The sequence below is a fragment of the Somniosus microcephalus genome, chromosome 2 (genome assembly GCF_052327205.1).
Source record: "Somniosus microcephalus isolate GS21.2 chromosome 2, FLI_Smic_1.0, whole genome shotgun sequence".
Lineage (NCBI taxonomy): Eukaryota > Metazoa > Chordata > Chondrichthyes > Squaliformes > Somniosidae > Somniosus > Somniosus microcephalus.
The window spans coordinates 170,428,695-170,443,035 of record NC_140988.1 but is presented as its reverse complement, the minus strand read 5'-3'; the positions used below and the strand labels follow the sequence as shown (position 1 = coordinate 170,443,035).

General features: G+C 46.4%; 2 protein-coding genes across 2 annotated transcripts in view; both read right to left on the bottom strand.

Moving 5' to 3' along the window:
- Positions 1-1,341, bottom strand: part of LOC147123096 (ADP-ribosyl cyclase/cyclic ADP-ribose hydrolase 1-like) — a 34,091-nt gene extending 32,750 nt beyond the window's left edge. Inside the window, exons 1-2 of the mRNA XM_085966305.1 lie at positions 1,263-1,341; positions 233-418 (exon numbers count right to left, since the gene is read on the bottom strand). Coding sequence (XP_085822431.1) covers positions 233-365 — 133 coding nt within the window. The 5' untranslated portion in view covers positions 366-418; positions 1,263-1,341. The remainder of the gene's footprint in view (positions 1-232; positions 419-1,262) is intronic.
- Positions 1,342-11,733: 10,392 nt separating this feature from the next.
- Positions 11,734-14,341, bottom strand: part of LOC147123095 (ADP-ribosyl cyclase/cyclic ADP-ribose hydrolase 2-like) — a 137,698-nt gene continuing 135,090 nt past the window's right edge. The window contains exon 8 of the mRNA XM_085966296.1: positions 11,734-11,923. Coding sequence (XP_085822422.1) covers positions 11,863-11,923 — 61 coding nt within the window. The 3' untranslated portion in view covers positions 11,734-11,862. The remainder of the gene's footprint in view (positions 11,924-14,341) is intronic.

Here is a 14,341-nt window from a genome sequence, read left to right as displayed (position 1 = left end):
CAAGTAAAAAATATCCCAAACCAATTGTGTTTGAAATGTGATTTTGGGTGAGTAAAGCTAAATTTTAAACCTAAAATGTATTTGATCGAACTGCTTTTTATATACAACATCCCCCTCCCCCCCGTGGCATGAGAGGAAGCCATTGAGTAAGATATAATTGTTAAAGTTTGATCTTCAGAATTAATAGTGTTTACAAACCAATTGAATGGGATTTAGATCAAAGCCAACTTACCACAGGCAGCTGCATTACGTCTTGGGTTGCCTTTACCTGTAAGATGCAGGCTATTGAGAAAAAACATCTTCGAGCTGTCGTTTCTGCTTTGACACAGGAAGTGTATCGGAAAGCTGCACACTTCTTCATTCATTCTGCATTATATACACTTTAGAAACGCCTCCTCTAATGATCGGTAAACACAATCTAGGTTAACCAATCGTAAAGCAAAGAGATGGGCCAATAAAACAGAATATCTTTGAGTTACTCAGCAATTATGACCAATGACATAAGAGCAAAAGCACTAAAACGGTTTAATCAACCCTCTGAGATAAGCAACTCTTAAAAGAATTAGTTTAACCATCACAAACTTATAGGATGTTTATTAATTCTATCAGTTTACACCTCTAGTCAATTAAAAAATTTTTTTTTATCTCTCCTTACCCTTCCTCTCTTAAAAACAGCAACCTGCAAGATCACTATCATTCCTGTAGCTACTAATATCCTTCAATATTATTTGTCAAGAACCACACTGTGGAAATGTTGCAGTACAATGGCCCAGAAATTCGTGTCGGGGGCTTCCCGTGGGTGCAAGCCCCCGACCTACACTTACCTAGCGCGCCGACAGTTGAAGCCTGGGCCTGCGTGGATTTCCTGTCTGTGGCCCGGTTCAGCTCCCAGCGCGCTGTGCTTGCGTGACCCAGCGGCGTACTTAGTGCGATGCGTCAGCTGGGATCACGTGAGCACTGGGCAACCAATCGGAGCATGCAAAAGTTCATTCATGAGTTTGACAGTAAGAACTGTCAAACTCATGAAAACTCCGGGCGCCCAAAACAGTACTTAAACTTGAAATAAAATTTTAAAAAACATCACACTATTTAAATGAACTATAAATAACTTTAAATAACTATTTTAAACAATAATTTAAATTTTTGAAAAAAATAATTTTATAAAAAATTAGGGCTAAAAATACACTTACCTTACTGTAAAGCCTTTAAAAATAATAAACCTGTGGGAAAAAAATTCTAATTTTAATTAATAGACCACTTACCTTTTAAAATTAAGTCCTTACGTCTGCTTTTTTAAAGTGTAAAAAGTGGAGGCCTTCACGCACGGGCAAACCTGGAAAAAAAAGGAAGTTCAATGAGCACGCGCAGACTCCTGCACGCACGTGTTCGACCTCTGAACCCCTTGGTTCAGAGGATCGGAAATGCCAGTTTCCCGCGCATGCGCTGTGCATGCAGAAAACCGGCAATTCCATCGGTCCCACGCGTGAGTACACGGTGCTTACTCGCACATTGGGACACTAATTTCTGGGCCATTATCTTTATTAACAGCCAGTCTGTAAGCAGGTCTCAATCGCCCAGCTGCACAATACAGTAACAGGTCAAGCTCTCAGCATACAATAGTAGTTTATTTTCAAAACATATCATACACCCTTAGGGGTTGATTTCAAACTTTTAAAATCAGCGTTAATGGGCTTAATGGCCTCAAAATTAGGTCAGTAGACTTACCACCCCATTAATGCCCCTCCAGGCCCATAGAAATAACCTGGGCATCCCCCCCCTCCACAATTGCACCCACCCCTCAGGCTTACCTTGCTGCCAACCTGACAGCTTCTAAGCTGCCCAATATTAGACCGGCTGTATCGGGACTTCTAATTGGCGCACACAGCTTGCTGGTTTTATTTAAACAAGACCATGGCCTGAAAGTGGCTTTGGCTTCTTCACCCCTGGAATGGGTGGGCTGCTGGCGCGCTCCGCCGATTGGCTGCCCAATAGGTAAAATCGACCCCTTACTCTTTACTAAGTTATAGATAGCTCAGCAACCCTCTACCTGGACCTGCAGGTTTAACATTACACGGACTGTCCTGACTGTCTGATGTTCCTCCTAATATTTTTTGGGTGCGCGGCCCCTTCGAAATTTCACATTTGAAAAGCTGGTCTTGGGCTGCATGAGACTGACCGACGGACAGCGGCTATGCAGCTTAGCGGGAACGTTGCTGACCACGCCCTTTTATTTGCATCTTTCTTGTTCCGGTGGGGGTAGTAAAGCAGCCTCCTTAATTCCAACTTTAGGTTTCTCTCTGCTGCTTCTCACACAGAGCTGGGCTTCATAGAATCATAGAACCATAGAATAAAACAGCACAGAAGGAGGCCTTTAGGCCCCTCATGCCTGTGTCAGCTCTTTGAAAGAGCTGTCCTATTTATCTCACTCACCTGTACTTTCCCCATAGCCCTGCAAACATTTCCTTCTCAGGTATTTATCGAATTCCCTTTTGATAGTTACTACTGACTCTGCTTCCATCATCCTTTCAGGCTGTGCATCCCAGATCACAACAACTTATGGCGTAAATAAATTCTCAACGCCCCCTCCCCACCACCCCTGATTCTTTTGCCAATTATCTTAAATCCGTGTCTTTTTGTTACCGACCCTCTTGAGTTGGAAACAGTTTCTCCTTACTCTATCAAAACTTCTCCGAATTTTAAGGCTTCTCTGACCCTCCGCTGTACTAAGGACTCGGGCTTTACGCCGCACTTCTATCCTGCATTTAGGTTCTTTGAGAGTATTGTTTCTCCTGTATTGAGGGATTTCAGAAAGCACTCCTGTTCTTTCCAAACTTGTTGATTCCTGCACTCAGGGCTTTCTTGATGCAGGTCTCAGTTTTAAACTGTTCTCAGTCTCACTCTTGATCCTGAGCTCTCATTATCTCACTCCCTTCACTAACTCTCAGCAGGTCTCGCTGTCCACCAGTTTAGTTTTAACACTGCTTTAAACCCCCGAGCTGTCCTCTCACTATTATCCTGGCTCTGGGGTGCACTTGCTTTCTCTGTTCTCAGCTTTTGTGTTTCCTCTTGCTTTGCTACGGACCTTTTTATGTCTTCTTTTCTGCACTCACATTCCTGATCTTGTTTTCTGCGGTTTTTTAATTCGTATTTGGGATGTGAGTGTCGCTGGCAAGGTCAGCATTTATTGCCCATCCCTAATTGCTCTTGAGGAGGCGTTACACAAAAAGCATGCAGTAATTGGCTCCCACACAGCTCAGTCTTCCCAGAGTCTGCTCTCACACTTCTTGTTATTTTCACCATTAGCACTTTTTGCTGCTTGGCTTTCCCAACGCTTTGAAAAACAACAGCTTTTGTTGATATAGTAAAACATCCCAAGGCGCTTCATAGGAATGTAATCAGACAACAATATCTCCAAAGAAGGAGATATTAGGACAGGTGACACTTGGTCAAAGAGGCTGGTTTTATCAAGCATCATAAAGGAGGAGAGAGCTTTTGGGGAGGCGAAGAGGTTTGGGGAGGGAATTCCAGATCTAGGGCCGAGAGGGCTGAAGGCACGGCTGCCAATGGTGGGGCGAAGGAAGAGGGGTATGAATAAGAGGCCAGAGTTGGAGGAACTCAGAGTTCTCGCAGGGTTGTAGGGCCGGAGGAGGTTACAGAGGTAGGGAAGGATGACACCATGGAAGGTTTTGAACACAAGGATGAGAATTTTAAAGTCGGTGGACCAGGGGCCAATGTAGGTCAGCGAGCACAGTAGTGATGCCGTAATTGTGACCATCTTCAAGAAAGGTGACAAGTCCGATTGCAGTAATTACAGAGGAGTTTCCCTGCTATCTGCCACAGGGAAAGTCATCGCAAGAATCCTCAATCGCCTTCCCCCAGTGGCCGAAGAGCTCCTCCCAGAGTCGCAATGCGGATTCCGCCCACTAAGGGGCACAATGGACATGCTCTTCACCGCACGTCAATTACAAGAGAAATGCAGGGAACAGCACCAACCGCTGTACATGGCCTTCTTTGATCTCACAAAGGCCTTCGACACTGTCAACCGTGAGGGATTATGGAGTGTCCTCCTCAAATTCGGCTGCCCTCAAAAGTTTGTCACTATCCTCCGCCTGCTTCACGATGACATGCAAGCCGTGATCCAGATCAACGGTTCCACCACAGACCCAATTCACGTACGAACCGGGGTCAAGCAAGGCTGTGTCATCGCACCAACGCTTTTCTCGATCTTCCTTGCTGCAATGCTCCATCTCACCCTCAGTAAGCTCCCCACTGGAGTGGAGCTAATTTACAGAACAAACGGGAAACTATTCAACCTCCATCGCCTCCAGTCCAGATCCAAGGTCGTCCAATCCTCTGTCGTCGAATTACAGTATGCAGATGATGCTTGCGTCTACGCTCACTCGGAGGTCGAACTCCAAACCATCGTAAGCACCTTCACCGAAGCATACGAGAGCGTGGGCCTTACACTAAACATCCGTAAGACACAGGTCCTCTACCAACCTGCCCCCGCCACACAGTGCTGCCCCCCGATTATCAAAATCCACGACAAGGCCTTGGACAACGTGGACCACTTTCCATACCTCGGGAGCCTACTGTCAACAAGAGCAGACGCCGACGACGAAGTCCAACACCGCCTTCAGTGTGCCAGTGCAGCCTTCGGTCGCCTGAGGAAGAGAGTGTTTGAAGACCAGGTCCTCAAACCCAGCACTAAGCTCATGGTCTACAGGGCAGCAGTGATACCTGCCCTGCTGTATGCCTCAGAGACATGGACCATGTACAGCAGGCACCTCAAAGCACTGGAGAGGTACTACCAACGCTGCCTCCGCAAGATCCTGCAAATCCATTGGCAGGATAGGCGCACCAACGTCAGTGTTCTTGCTCAGGCCAACATCCCCAGCATCGAAGCTCTGACCACGCTCAATCAGCTCCGATGGACGGGTCACATTGTCCGCATGCCCGATACGAGACTCCCAAAACAAGTGCTCTACTCGGAGCTCCGGCACGGCAAAAGAGCCCCAGGTGGGCAGAGGAAACGCTTCAAGGACACCCTCAAAGCCTCCTTGAAAAAGTGTAACATCCCCACCGACACCTGGGAATCCCTGGCCCAAGACCGCACAAAGTGGAGGAGAAGCATCCGGGAAGGCGCCGAACACCTCGAGTCTCTTCGCCGGGAGCAAGCAGAAGCCAAGCGCAAGGAGCGCACGTCAACTCAAGCACCCCACCCACCCGCCCCTTCAACCACCGTCTGCCCCACCTGTGACAGAGACTGTAGGTCCCGCATTGGACTCATCAGTCACCTGAGAGCTCATTTTTAATGTGGAAGCAAGTCATCCTCGGTTCCGAGGGACTGCCTAAGAAGAAGAAGTGATGGGTGAGTAGGATTTGGTGCGAGTTAGGACACGGGCAGCAGAGTTTTAGATGAGCTCAAGTTTATGGAGTGTGGAAGATGCAAGGCCAGCCAGTGGAGCATTGGAGTAGTCAAGTCTGGAGCTAACAAAATCAGGCAGGAGTGAGGACGGGCGATATTACGAAAGTGGACGACACATGCTGCCTTGTGAGCATGCTAATGCTCTGTTCCCAGTAGTCCAGATGGATCTGGCATTGCAAGTGTTAAGACACAAGGGGAGAGAAATTCATTATAGCCCAGGAATGGGCGGTAACTTCAGAAAAGTTTGAGATTTAGTGCCATGCGCTAACGAATCACGCTGCACGCAAAATTAAGTCTCATCGCTCAAAGAAAGGATTGGAGTGCTAAATCAAGCGCTAATGGCCTAGTTCAGTGGTGCTACACTCAAAGCGCTAACCAATATCAGGTGCAGTCTAATCGCAAGTCATCATTGCCACAGGCTCTTTGCAGTTCTTAAAGGGGAGGTTCATTAATGCTGCAGAACCTCATTCTCAGCACTGCTGGCTGTGAACCTGTGTCAGCAAGCAGGAGCAGACCAAGCCCAAGGAGCCGGACGACTCAAGCAGGTTTCATGATGGCAGATCCATGCCCTAGAGAGAGAGCCAGCAGATTTTTGGACCAAGGATTGGAGGAGTTGGTGTCCACTCTGCAGAGACGGAGCGGGGTGCTCTATCCGGCAAGTGGCAGGAGGCCCTCGCCGCATTTTCCGCACCTTGTGGAGGGAGGTTCCCCAGGACCCACACACAGTGCAGGAGGAAATTGAGCGACCTCACTCGGGTGGTCAGGGTGAGTCAATGCCTCAACAAATGCTACATACCACAGTCTGCACAGATTCGCCAAATCACCATATCCGCAGCACTCACCCACCAACAATCTCTAGCTACCAACACTCACATCTTGCACACAATGACAGCTATTCAACTATGGTAGGCATATCACCCAAACACATTGCTCCACACTCACCCACACACTTTCCTTTCTCTTGCCGGCCAAAGTGACTCACAACAGGAGGGAGCAGGAGCACACAGGCAGGGGACAAGCCGACACCCAACCACTGTCTGCGCTGGAGAATAGAGTGCTGGAGATTATTGGGCGCCAGGTGGTGGGCGCCGTGGCCACCGGCAATGTTGACCCCTTGGGGACAACAACCGTATGTTCATCCCTACTCCTTCTTCTCACAGCCCACTTCCCCCTCACCCCACAAACCTTTCACACTTTCCAGCTAAAATGCTGTATGCATGCATTTCTCCCTTCCTGCCTCCCTCCCCTCATCTTAACCCGACTATAATGCCTTTATGCTTTTAGATAATGAGCAAGCAGCTGAGCAGCTTGTCCCTGAGGGCACCGTTGAGAGAGAGAGGCGGGAGAAGAGGAGGAGGAAGAACACACCGCGTTACTGCATGTCTCACCCGCAGGCACAAGCTCAGAAACTGGCACTATGCATTCTTTAGAGGCTAATATAGTAGTGGAATCTTCACAGGGTGATGCACCGGGAATGAGCGGGCTGCAGCAAGGCCGGGAGAAAGGGTAGCTCGGGGCCAGCTCCCCGGAGAGCGAGTTCATGCATGAGTTCTGCTGCACAGGACTCAGATGAGGACCTCGATGGGGAGGCCTTTAGAAGAAGGGTGATGGGCATGCACACGGAGATGATAGGTGCAATGGCAAGGGTGCCCGAGAGCCTGGCAATGGTAATGTGCGTGGAGGAGTCAGCCTCCAACATTGTACAAAGCTCTGCGCACACCATGGAGCCCATCATTTCCAGTCTGCAAAGGTTGGTAGACTCCCAGAGAGACCGTGGCAACCCAGACTTGATGGGCGATCTGGCAGCTTCCATTGCAGTACAGGCGGAAGCGATGCAACGTCTTAGTGCTGTACAGCAGTCCATGGTTGGTGCTATTCAATCTCAGACTGCTCTCATGCAGTCTCAGCTTGATGCCACACAAGCTCTGACTGCTGCCATCATGGCTGGTTCTACCACTGTCGACCGGGGCTTTCACAGTGTCGCAGCTGCAACAGATTGCTAGGGATACTGAGGTGCTGCCCCAGGAGAGCGGCAGTGGGTCAGTGGAGCAGGAACCTGTTGTCCTTTCCCAGGATGACAGCATTCCTGCTCCCACCGCTAGCACTCCTCCATTACCCTTGTTGCTGCCGGTCATCCAGCCATCCCAGACTGCTGCTGTCTATGCTGAGGTGGTGTTCCACCAGCCCTGCTGCAGCCACTGGACCAACACTTCGTAAGAGCACTAGAGTAGGCAAAGGCACAGTAATGAGAGGCACTAAGGAATTGCACAAGGGTGAATAGTTAATATTGTTGTAAATACGTGTTCACTGATTATTGATAAATTTATTAATTCAGTTTGGATAATTTTGTACTGTCCCTCATTTCAGCTTTGTGATGTGAAATGGCCTGTGACAGGGATGGAAGGATGGGGATGTGGTGAGCAACGAGGATCTGGGGTTTAATTTATTGGAACGGCAGTCTGATGAGGTGGTCACGGATCTCCTTTCCGGAAAGCCAATTGAGTGGCTGCCTCCTCTCTCGCTCCTGTTCCTCCTCCTCCTCATCTTTCTCTTCCTCCTTGTCCTCCTCCTCTCCCTCTTCCTCCTCCTGAGGTAGTCCCGCAATCCCTGGTGGCAAGGGCTGGACCCTCATGATGGCCAAATTGTGGAGCATGCAGCAGATGATGATGAAATGAGACACCCGCTCTTGTAAGATTCATGAGTTAATGAAGCCCATAACCACAGTGCAGTGTGAACAGTTATTTGTACAGCTACTAACTTTAGAGGGTGAACCATTTATTAGTATCCAACAAAGAAAAGGGATAGTGACTGGTATCTTACCTTGCCTGCCCTTGTATTGTCATTGACCCTTATTCCAGCACTGCTCCTCTGTTCTAGGGGCAAAAAAATGGCACTGCAACTCCCTCCACATGGTACTCTTCTAAGGTTTCCTCCAATGGGCACCCAGCAATCTCTATCTTTTTCTGCATTATGCTCAGGCGTGTTTGTAGGCGAGTCTCAGGAAAATGCTGTGCTCTTATTTTCTACCTCCTTCCAAGGCTCTGCTCCCTTCTCCTTGTGCACTTCTGGGAGATGCGAAATGGGCATCCTCATCATCTATTTTCTCCTTTCTCGCTCTCACTTTTTCAAGTAGTGCTTCTGGGACCTGGTCATCAAAGCAGGATTTTTTTTGCCTCCCAAAGCTCCATTATGCAGGAAAATCATTCAGTAAAAACCTGAACTGGGCTCGCATGTGGCGGCACGGTGGCATAGTGGTTAGCACTGTTGCCTCACAGCGCCAGGGACCCGGGTTCGAATCCGGCCTCGGGTGACTGTCTGTGTGGAGTTTGCACATTCTCCCCGTGTTTGCGTGGGTTTCCTCCGGGTGCTCCGGTTTCCTCCCACAGTCCAAAGATGTGCGGGTTAGGTTGATTGGCTATGATAAATTGACCCTTAGTGTTAGGGGGATTAAATACATGGGGTTACAGGGATAGGGTGGGATATGTGTTGGTGCAGGGGTTACGGGGATCGGGTGGGATATGTGTCGGTGCAGGCTCGATGGGCCGAAATGGCCTCTATCTGCACTGTGGGGTTTCTGTGATTCATGTATTGACACAACTGCTGAACACTGTTAATAATTGATCTATATGCTTCAATGGCTATCCCGTTGTATGTTTCTTGTAGTGTACACCACTTTGTAGGCAAGTGAAACATTAACAACAACTTGTATTTATATAGCACCTTTAACATAGTAAAACGTCCCAAGGCTCTTCACATGAATGTTACCAAACAAAATTTGACACCAAGCCACATAAGGAGAAATTAGGGCAGGTGACCAAAACCTTGGTCAAAGAGGTCAGGTTTAAGGAGCATCTTAAAGGATGAAAGAGAGGTGGAGAGACTTAGGAAGAGAATTCCAGAGCTTAGGGCCTTGGCAGCTAAGGGCACGGCCACCAATGGTAGAGTGATTAAAATCAGGGATGCACAAAATGCCAGAATTAGAGGAGTGCAGATATCTTGCAGGTTTGTAGGGCTGGAGGAGATTACAGAGATAGGGAGGAGCGAGGCCATGGAAGGGTTTGAAAACAAGGATGAGAATTTAAAATCGTGATGTTGCTTAGCTGTGTGTCAATGTAGGCCAAAATCGTAGGATCATGATCATGCTTAACCATGTTGGGAATATTTGGCTCATCCTTTCTTAGCACATAAATGTAAAGTTCAACTTCATGAAATCATCCAAATCCCTAGGAATTTACTGGTGTTCTGGGAAGCAAGCCCTGACAGAACTTGTGGAATCAATGCTCCATGGACTTTTGTAGTTTTGCTCTCTAATTTTTAGTCTACTGCCTTGAAAAGGAACTGTTTGTCAGTAGAATTTACAATTGTGGAAGGAGTAGAATTTATGAATTAAATATTGTTTCCATTGAAAATTTCAATGCATTGCTGAACAAATTGTCTTTCCAAATATGGGGAAGAACGTGTTTATTTGATTTTTGAACTCTAAATTGGCAGTCTACACAATTTATGAATAAATGTAACCGTTACAACTTTTAGGGGTGGGGGGAGAAGCAGCATATTGCAGAGATACTGTAAATCTGAAATAAAAACTGGGAAACAGCAGGCCAGGCAATATCTCCCCACAGATGCTAACTGACATGCTGAGCGTTTCCAGCATTACCTGTTTTTGTTACAGATTCAGGTCTGCCATAGATACCTTCTTGGGTTCAGTGGTGTTAGTCATTCCTGGAAGTGGTCTCAGCATCTTAATTTTATGGGTATTGACTCATAATGCCCTACATCTACGTTGAAATAGCAGTAACCGAGGGTGCAACAACAAATCCCTCTTTTGCTGAGGACACAAAAGTAGGGGGTTTGACAAACAATGACGACGGTTTTAAAAGACTTTAGGAGGACAAAGCAGGTTAACGGAGAAGTTGAGAGAAGTTAATTGAATGCCTTCTGGAGAGGGGTGGAAGAAAACAACTGGTGGAGGAAGGGCTTTTTTTAAGTTCTATTTTTAAGCTTACATTTTGTTAAAGGCTAGAGACTAATATATATATGTAATAATCAGTGATCGTTCATGGGATGTGGGCATCACTGGGAAGGCCAGCATTTATTGTGCATCCCTAATTGCCCTTGAGGTCGTGGTGAGCCACCTTCTTGAACCACTGCAGTCCATGTGGTTAAGGAGGGAATTCCAGGATTTTGACCCAGCAACGATGAAGGAACGGCAATATACTTCTAAGTCAGGATGGTGTGTGACTTGGAGGTGGTGGTGTTCCCATTCGCCTGCTGCCCCTGTCCTTCTAGGCGGTAGAGGTCGCGGGTTTGGGAGGTGCTGTCGAAGAAGCCTTGGCGAGTTGCTGCAGTGCATCTTGCAGATGGTACACACTGCAGCCATGGTGTGCTGGTGGTGGAGAGAATGAATGTTTAAGGTGGTGAATGGGGTGCCAATCAAGCGGGCTGCTTTGTCCTGAATGATGGCGAGCTTCTTGAGTGTTGTTGGAGCTGCACTCATCCAGGCAAGCAGAGAGTATTCCATCACACTCCTTACTTGTGCCTTGTAGATGGTGGAAAGGTTTTGGGGAGTCAGGAGGTGAGACACTCACCGCAGAATACCTAGCCTCTGACCTGCTCTTGTTGCCACCGTATTTATGTGGCTGATCCAGTTAATTTTCTGGTTAATGGTGACCCCCAGGACATTGATAGTGCAGGATTCGGCGATGGTAATGCCATTGAATGTCAAGGGGAGGTGGTTAGACTCTCGCTTGTTGAAGATAGTCATTGCCTGGCACTTGTGTGGCGCAAAAGTTACCTGCCATTTATCAGCCCAAGCCTGAACGTCGTCCAGGTCTTGTTGCATGTGGGCATGGACTGCTTCATTATCTGTGGAATTGCAAATGGTGCTGAACACTGTGCAGTCATCAGTGAAAATCCCCATTTCTGACCTTATGTTGGAGGGAAGGTCATTGATGAAGCAGCTGAAGATGGTTGGGTCTAGGACACTGCCCTGAGAAACTCCTGCAGTGATGTCCTGGGGCTGTGATGATTGACCATCAACCACCACAACCATCTTCCTTTGTGCTTGATATGATTCCAACCAGTGGAACATTTTCCCCCCAGATTCCCATGGACTTCAGTTTTACCAGGGCTCCTTGATGCCACACCCAGTCAAATGCTGTCTTGATGTCATGGGCAGTCACTCTCACCTCACCGATTGCTGAATTCACCCTTAAATAAAATTCATTTTGATTTGAAAGGAAGTTGGCAATATATTCTTTTTTTTTTACAGAATTTTGATAATGCTAAACAAACATGCACGATAGTTCAAATGCAATTTTTATTTGCAATTACGTTAATGTAAAGCACAAGACAAGTGATTAATGTCAGCTCTCCGAGAAATGATGTTAAATGAGGCGGAGACGTTTATCGCATTAATCGGAATGATTTTCTGGCTAAACACAACTGCAGGCTGGATGGTCTGGAGAGTCCACGCATTGTAGGAGGCGAATAGCTCTGTAAAAAAGAAAAAGTGAAAATACATATTAGAAAATTCACTGACACGTGATTCCCGGATCAGGTGCTCCCGGTGAGGACTGGTGTTTGCAGAGAGCGCAGGTTGAGAAATCTTGGCTGTGCAAACCTCGATTTGCCAAAGGATGCAAAACTCGGACTGTGGGGCCACAATTTACCGAGCAGCGCTGCCTTCGAATGCCGCTCCTCACCGGGATCTGGGAATCAGCTCATTCGTGCCTTACTCTCCATTATAGTGGCTACATAATGGAAATGACTACAGTGAATCTGGTGAAATAGAATTTCCCATTCTTTTAATCGAATTTTGTTCATTTTGCAGAAGAAAATTAGAAATTGGTATGAGATGCTAAAATTCAAACTAACTGAGTTCCAGATAAGCCTGGATTAGCCAACATTTGTGTTGTTTATGCCAGAAAAACTATTGTCAGGTTTTAAGACAGACTCAAATGGGAGGTCCAACCAGTTCATGTCAGTGTTTACTCTCCACAGGAGAAAATATTCCTAATCACATTTACCCACCCTGTTCCCATATTCCTTCAACAGCTTTGTCCAATCGAATCTTGATTGTTGATATAGTTTCTGTCTCAACCACTAACCCTGGGAGTAAATTCCACAGCCTCACAGCTTTCTCCTTTCCTCTATTCTAAATCTCTAACAGTAGAATATAAGTCAAGGAGATCATGATCAAACTGTGCAATTCTCTGACCGGATCCCATTTTGAATATTACATCCAGTTCTGGTTCAAAGAAACAAGAGAGCCACTGAAGCACTGGAGGCAGGGCAGGGAAGAGCCTCAGACTCAGGGATCTAAGCTATGAGGAAGACTGGATAGACTTGAACTTTTTAACCTGGAAATTAAGCAATCTAATAGAAGTATATAAGATTGTTAAGGCTAAAGAAAAGGTGAACCCAGAATATTACTTTAAATTACACTGCAGGAGTAGATCAGCCATAATCTTATTGAATGGCGGCGCATGGCCTACTCCTGCTCCTATTTCTTATGTTCTAGAACAATGGGACACAAGTTCAAACTAGTAAAAAGTAATTTTTGGACTGATATCAGGAAATTCTTCTTCCGACAAAGAGTGATCAATGTGTAGAATAAACTTCCAGAAAAAGTAGTGGAGGCAAAAACCCTGGAATCATAAGAAGCAATCAGATGTTACAATGGAGGGCAATCGGATCTTTCTGGATAGATGGATAAAGATGGGCCGAATAGTCTTCCTGATCTGTAAGTATCTTGTGCTCAGCAATCAACAGCACATGACTACCTGCAGGCATACTGGGGGAAGAGGAGGTTAGAAACTACTTTACTTATCCATCTGGAAGTCCCCAGGACAACTGCAGCTTCATGGGAAATTGAGGCGGAAAGCTGGTAATGCTCAATCCTGCCTCATTTGTATACCTGCCCTAATCCTGCACTTACTACTGCTAAGATCCACCCCCTCCTATAAGGAGATCAGGCATGTTGGGACACTGTTTAACTTTTAAAAGATTGGACATTAGATTTTCTGAATCCTTGCTTGTGATGAGATACCTTGCTGGCTGAGTTTGCATTGGGAATTGTGGCATAACTTATTCAATTTTCTATCCATTGAATTCAGTGAAAGAAAATGTGTGTTCTGAGTGCACTTACAGTGTGTGAGGTACCTCACCATGGGCTATCACTCGAACAACCTACCCTCGAAGTAAAGAAGGTAAATGCATTCACCTTTTCTCCGGAGGCTGGTGATTAAAGGGAATTGTTTAACAAAAGAGAGTGCAACAGCTGCAGAAACTTCAATTAATTCCCCATACATTCTAGTGTTTGCTTAACATTATCAATGAGATAAAGGGAATGTTTTGTTTATCATTTAGAAAACATTTCCTGTATTATCTCAGATTCGTTTGTTGAAAAATCATCAAATCCATCAAAACCCATGGTCGCTTTGTTATTCCAGTTCTGCTAAACATGGAACTGTCACCATATCAAATGCTGACCAACTCCAATCGCACAATTTGCAGTGTTACATGTGGCAACATGTTGCACACATAGCTGTAGCTTGCAAACATGGGCTGCTGGTTTATGTACAGATCAGAAAAGATAATTCTTGTAGTCATCCAGGTGAGGGATGTTGGTACCAAACAATGGATCAATTCCTTTCATTTTGGGCATGCAGTATCAGCATTAAGTATTCCCAGGTCAGATATAGCACAGCCTCTAACAAAATGTTGTGGCCTCTATCCTCAGAAAACCTACTGCCCCACTGTAATTATTTTCTGATTTTTCACACCAACATTTCTGAATGGGAGAATCCATTTACTCTCAGTTTGTGTTGAATTGAGGGTGGTTTTGCATTCATGCTCACAAGGATCAGGGCTAAAACTAGCAAAAGCAAAGCAACTAGTACCCGGGCACGG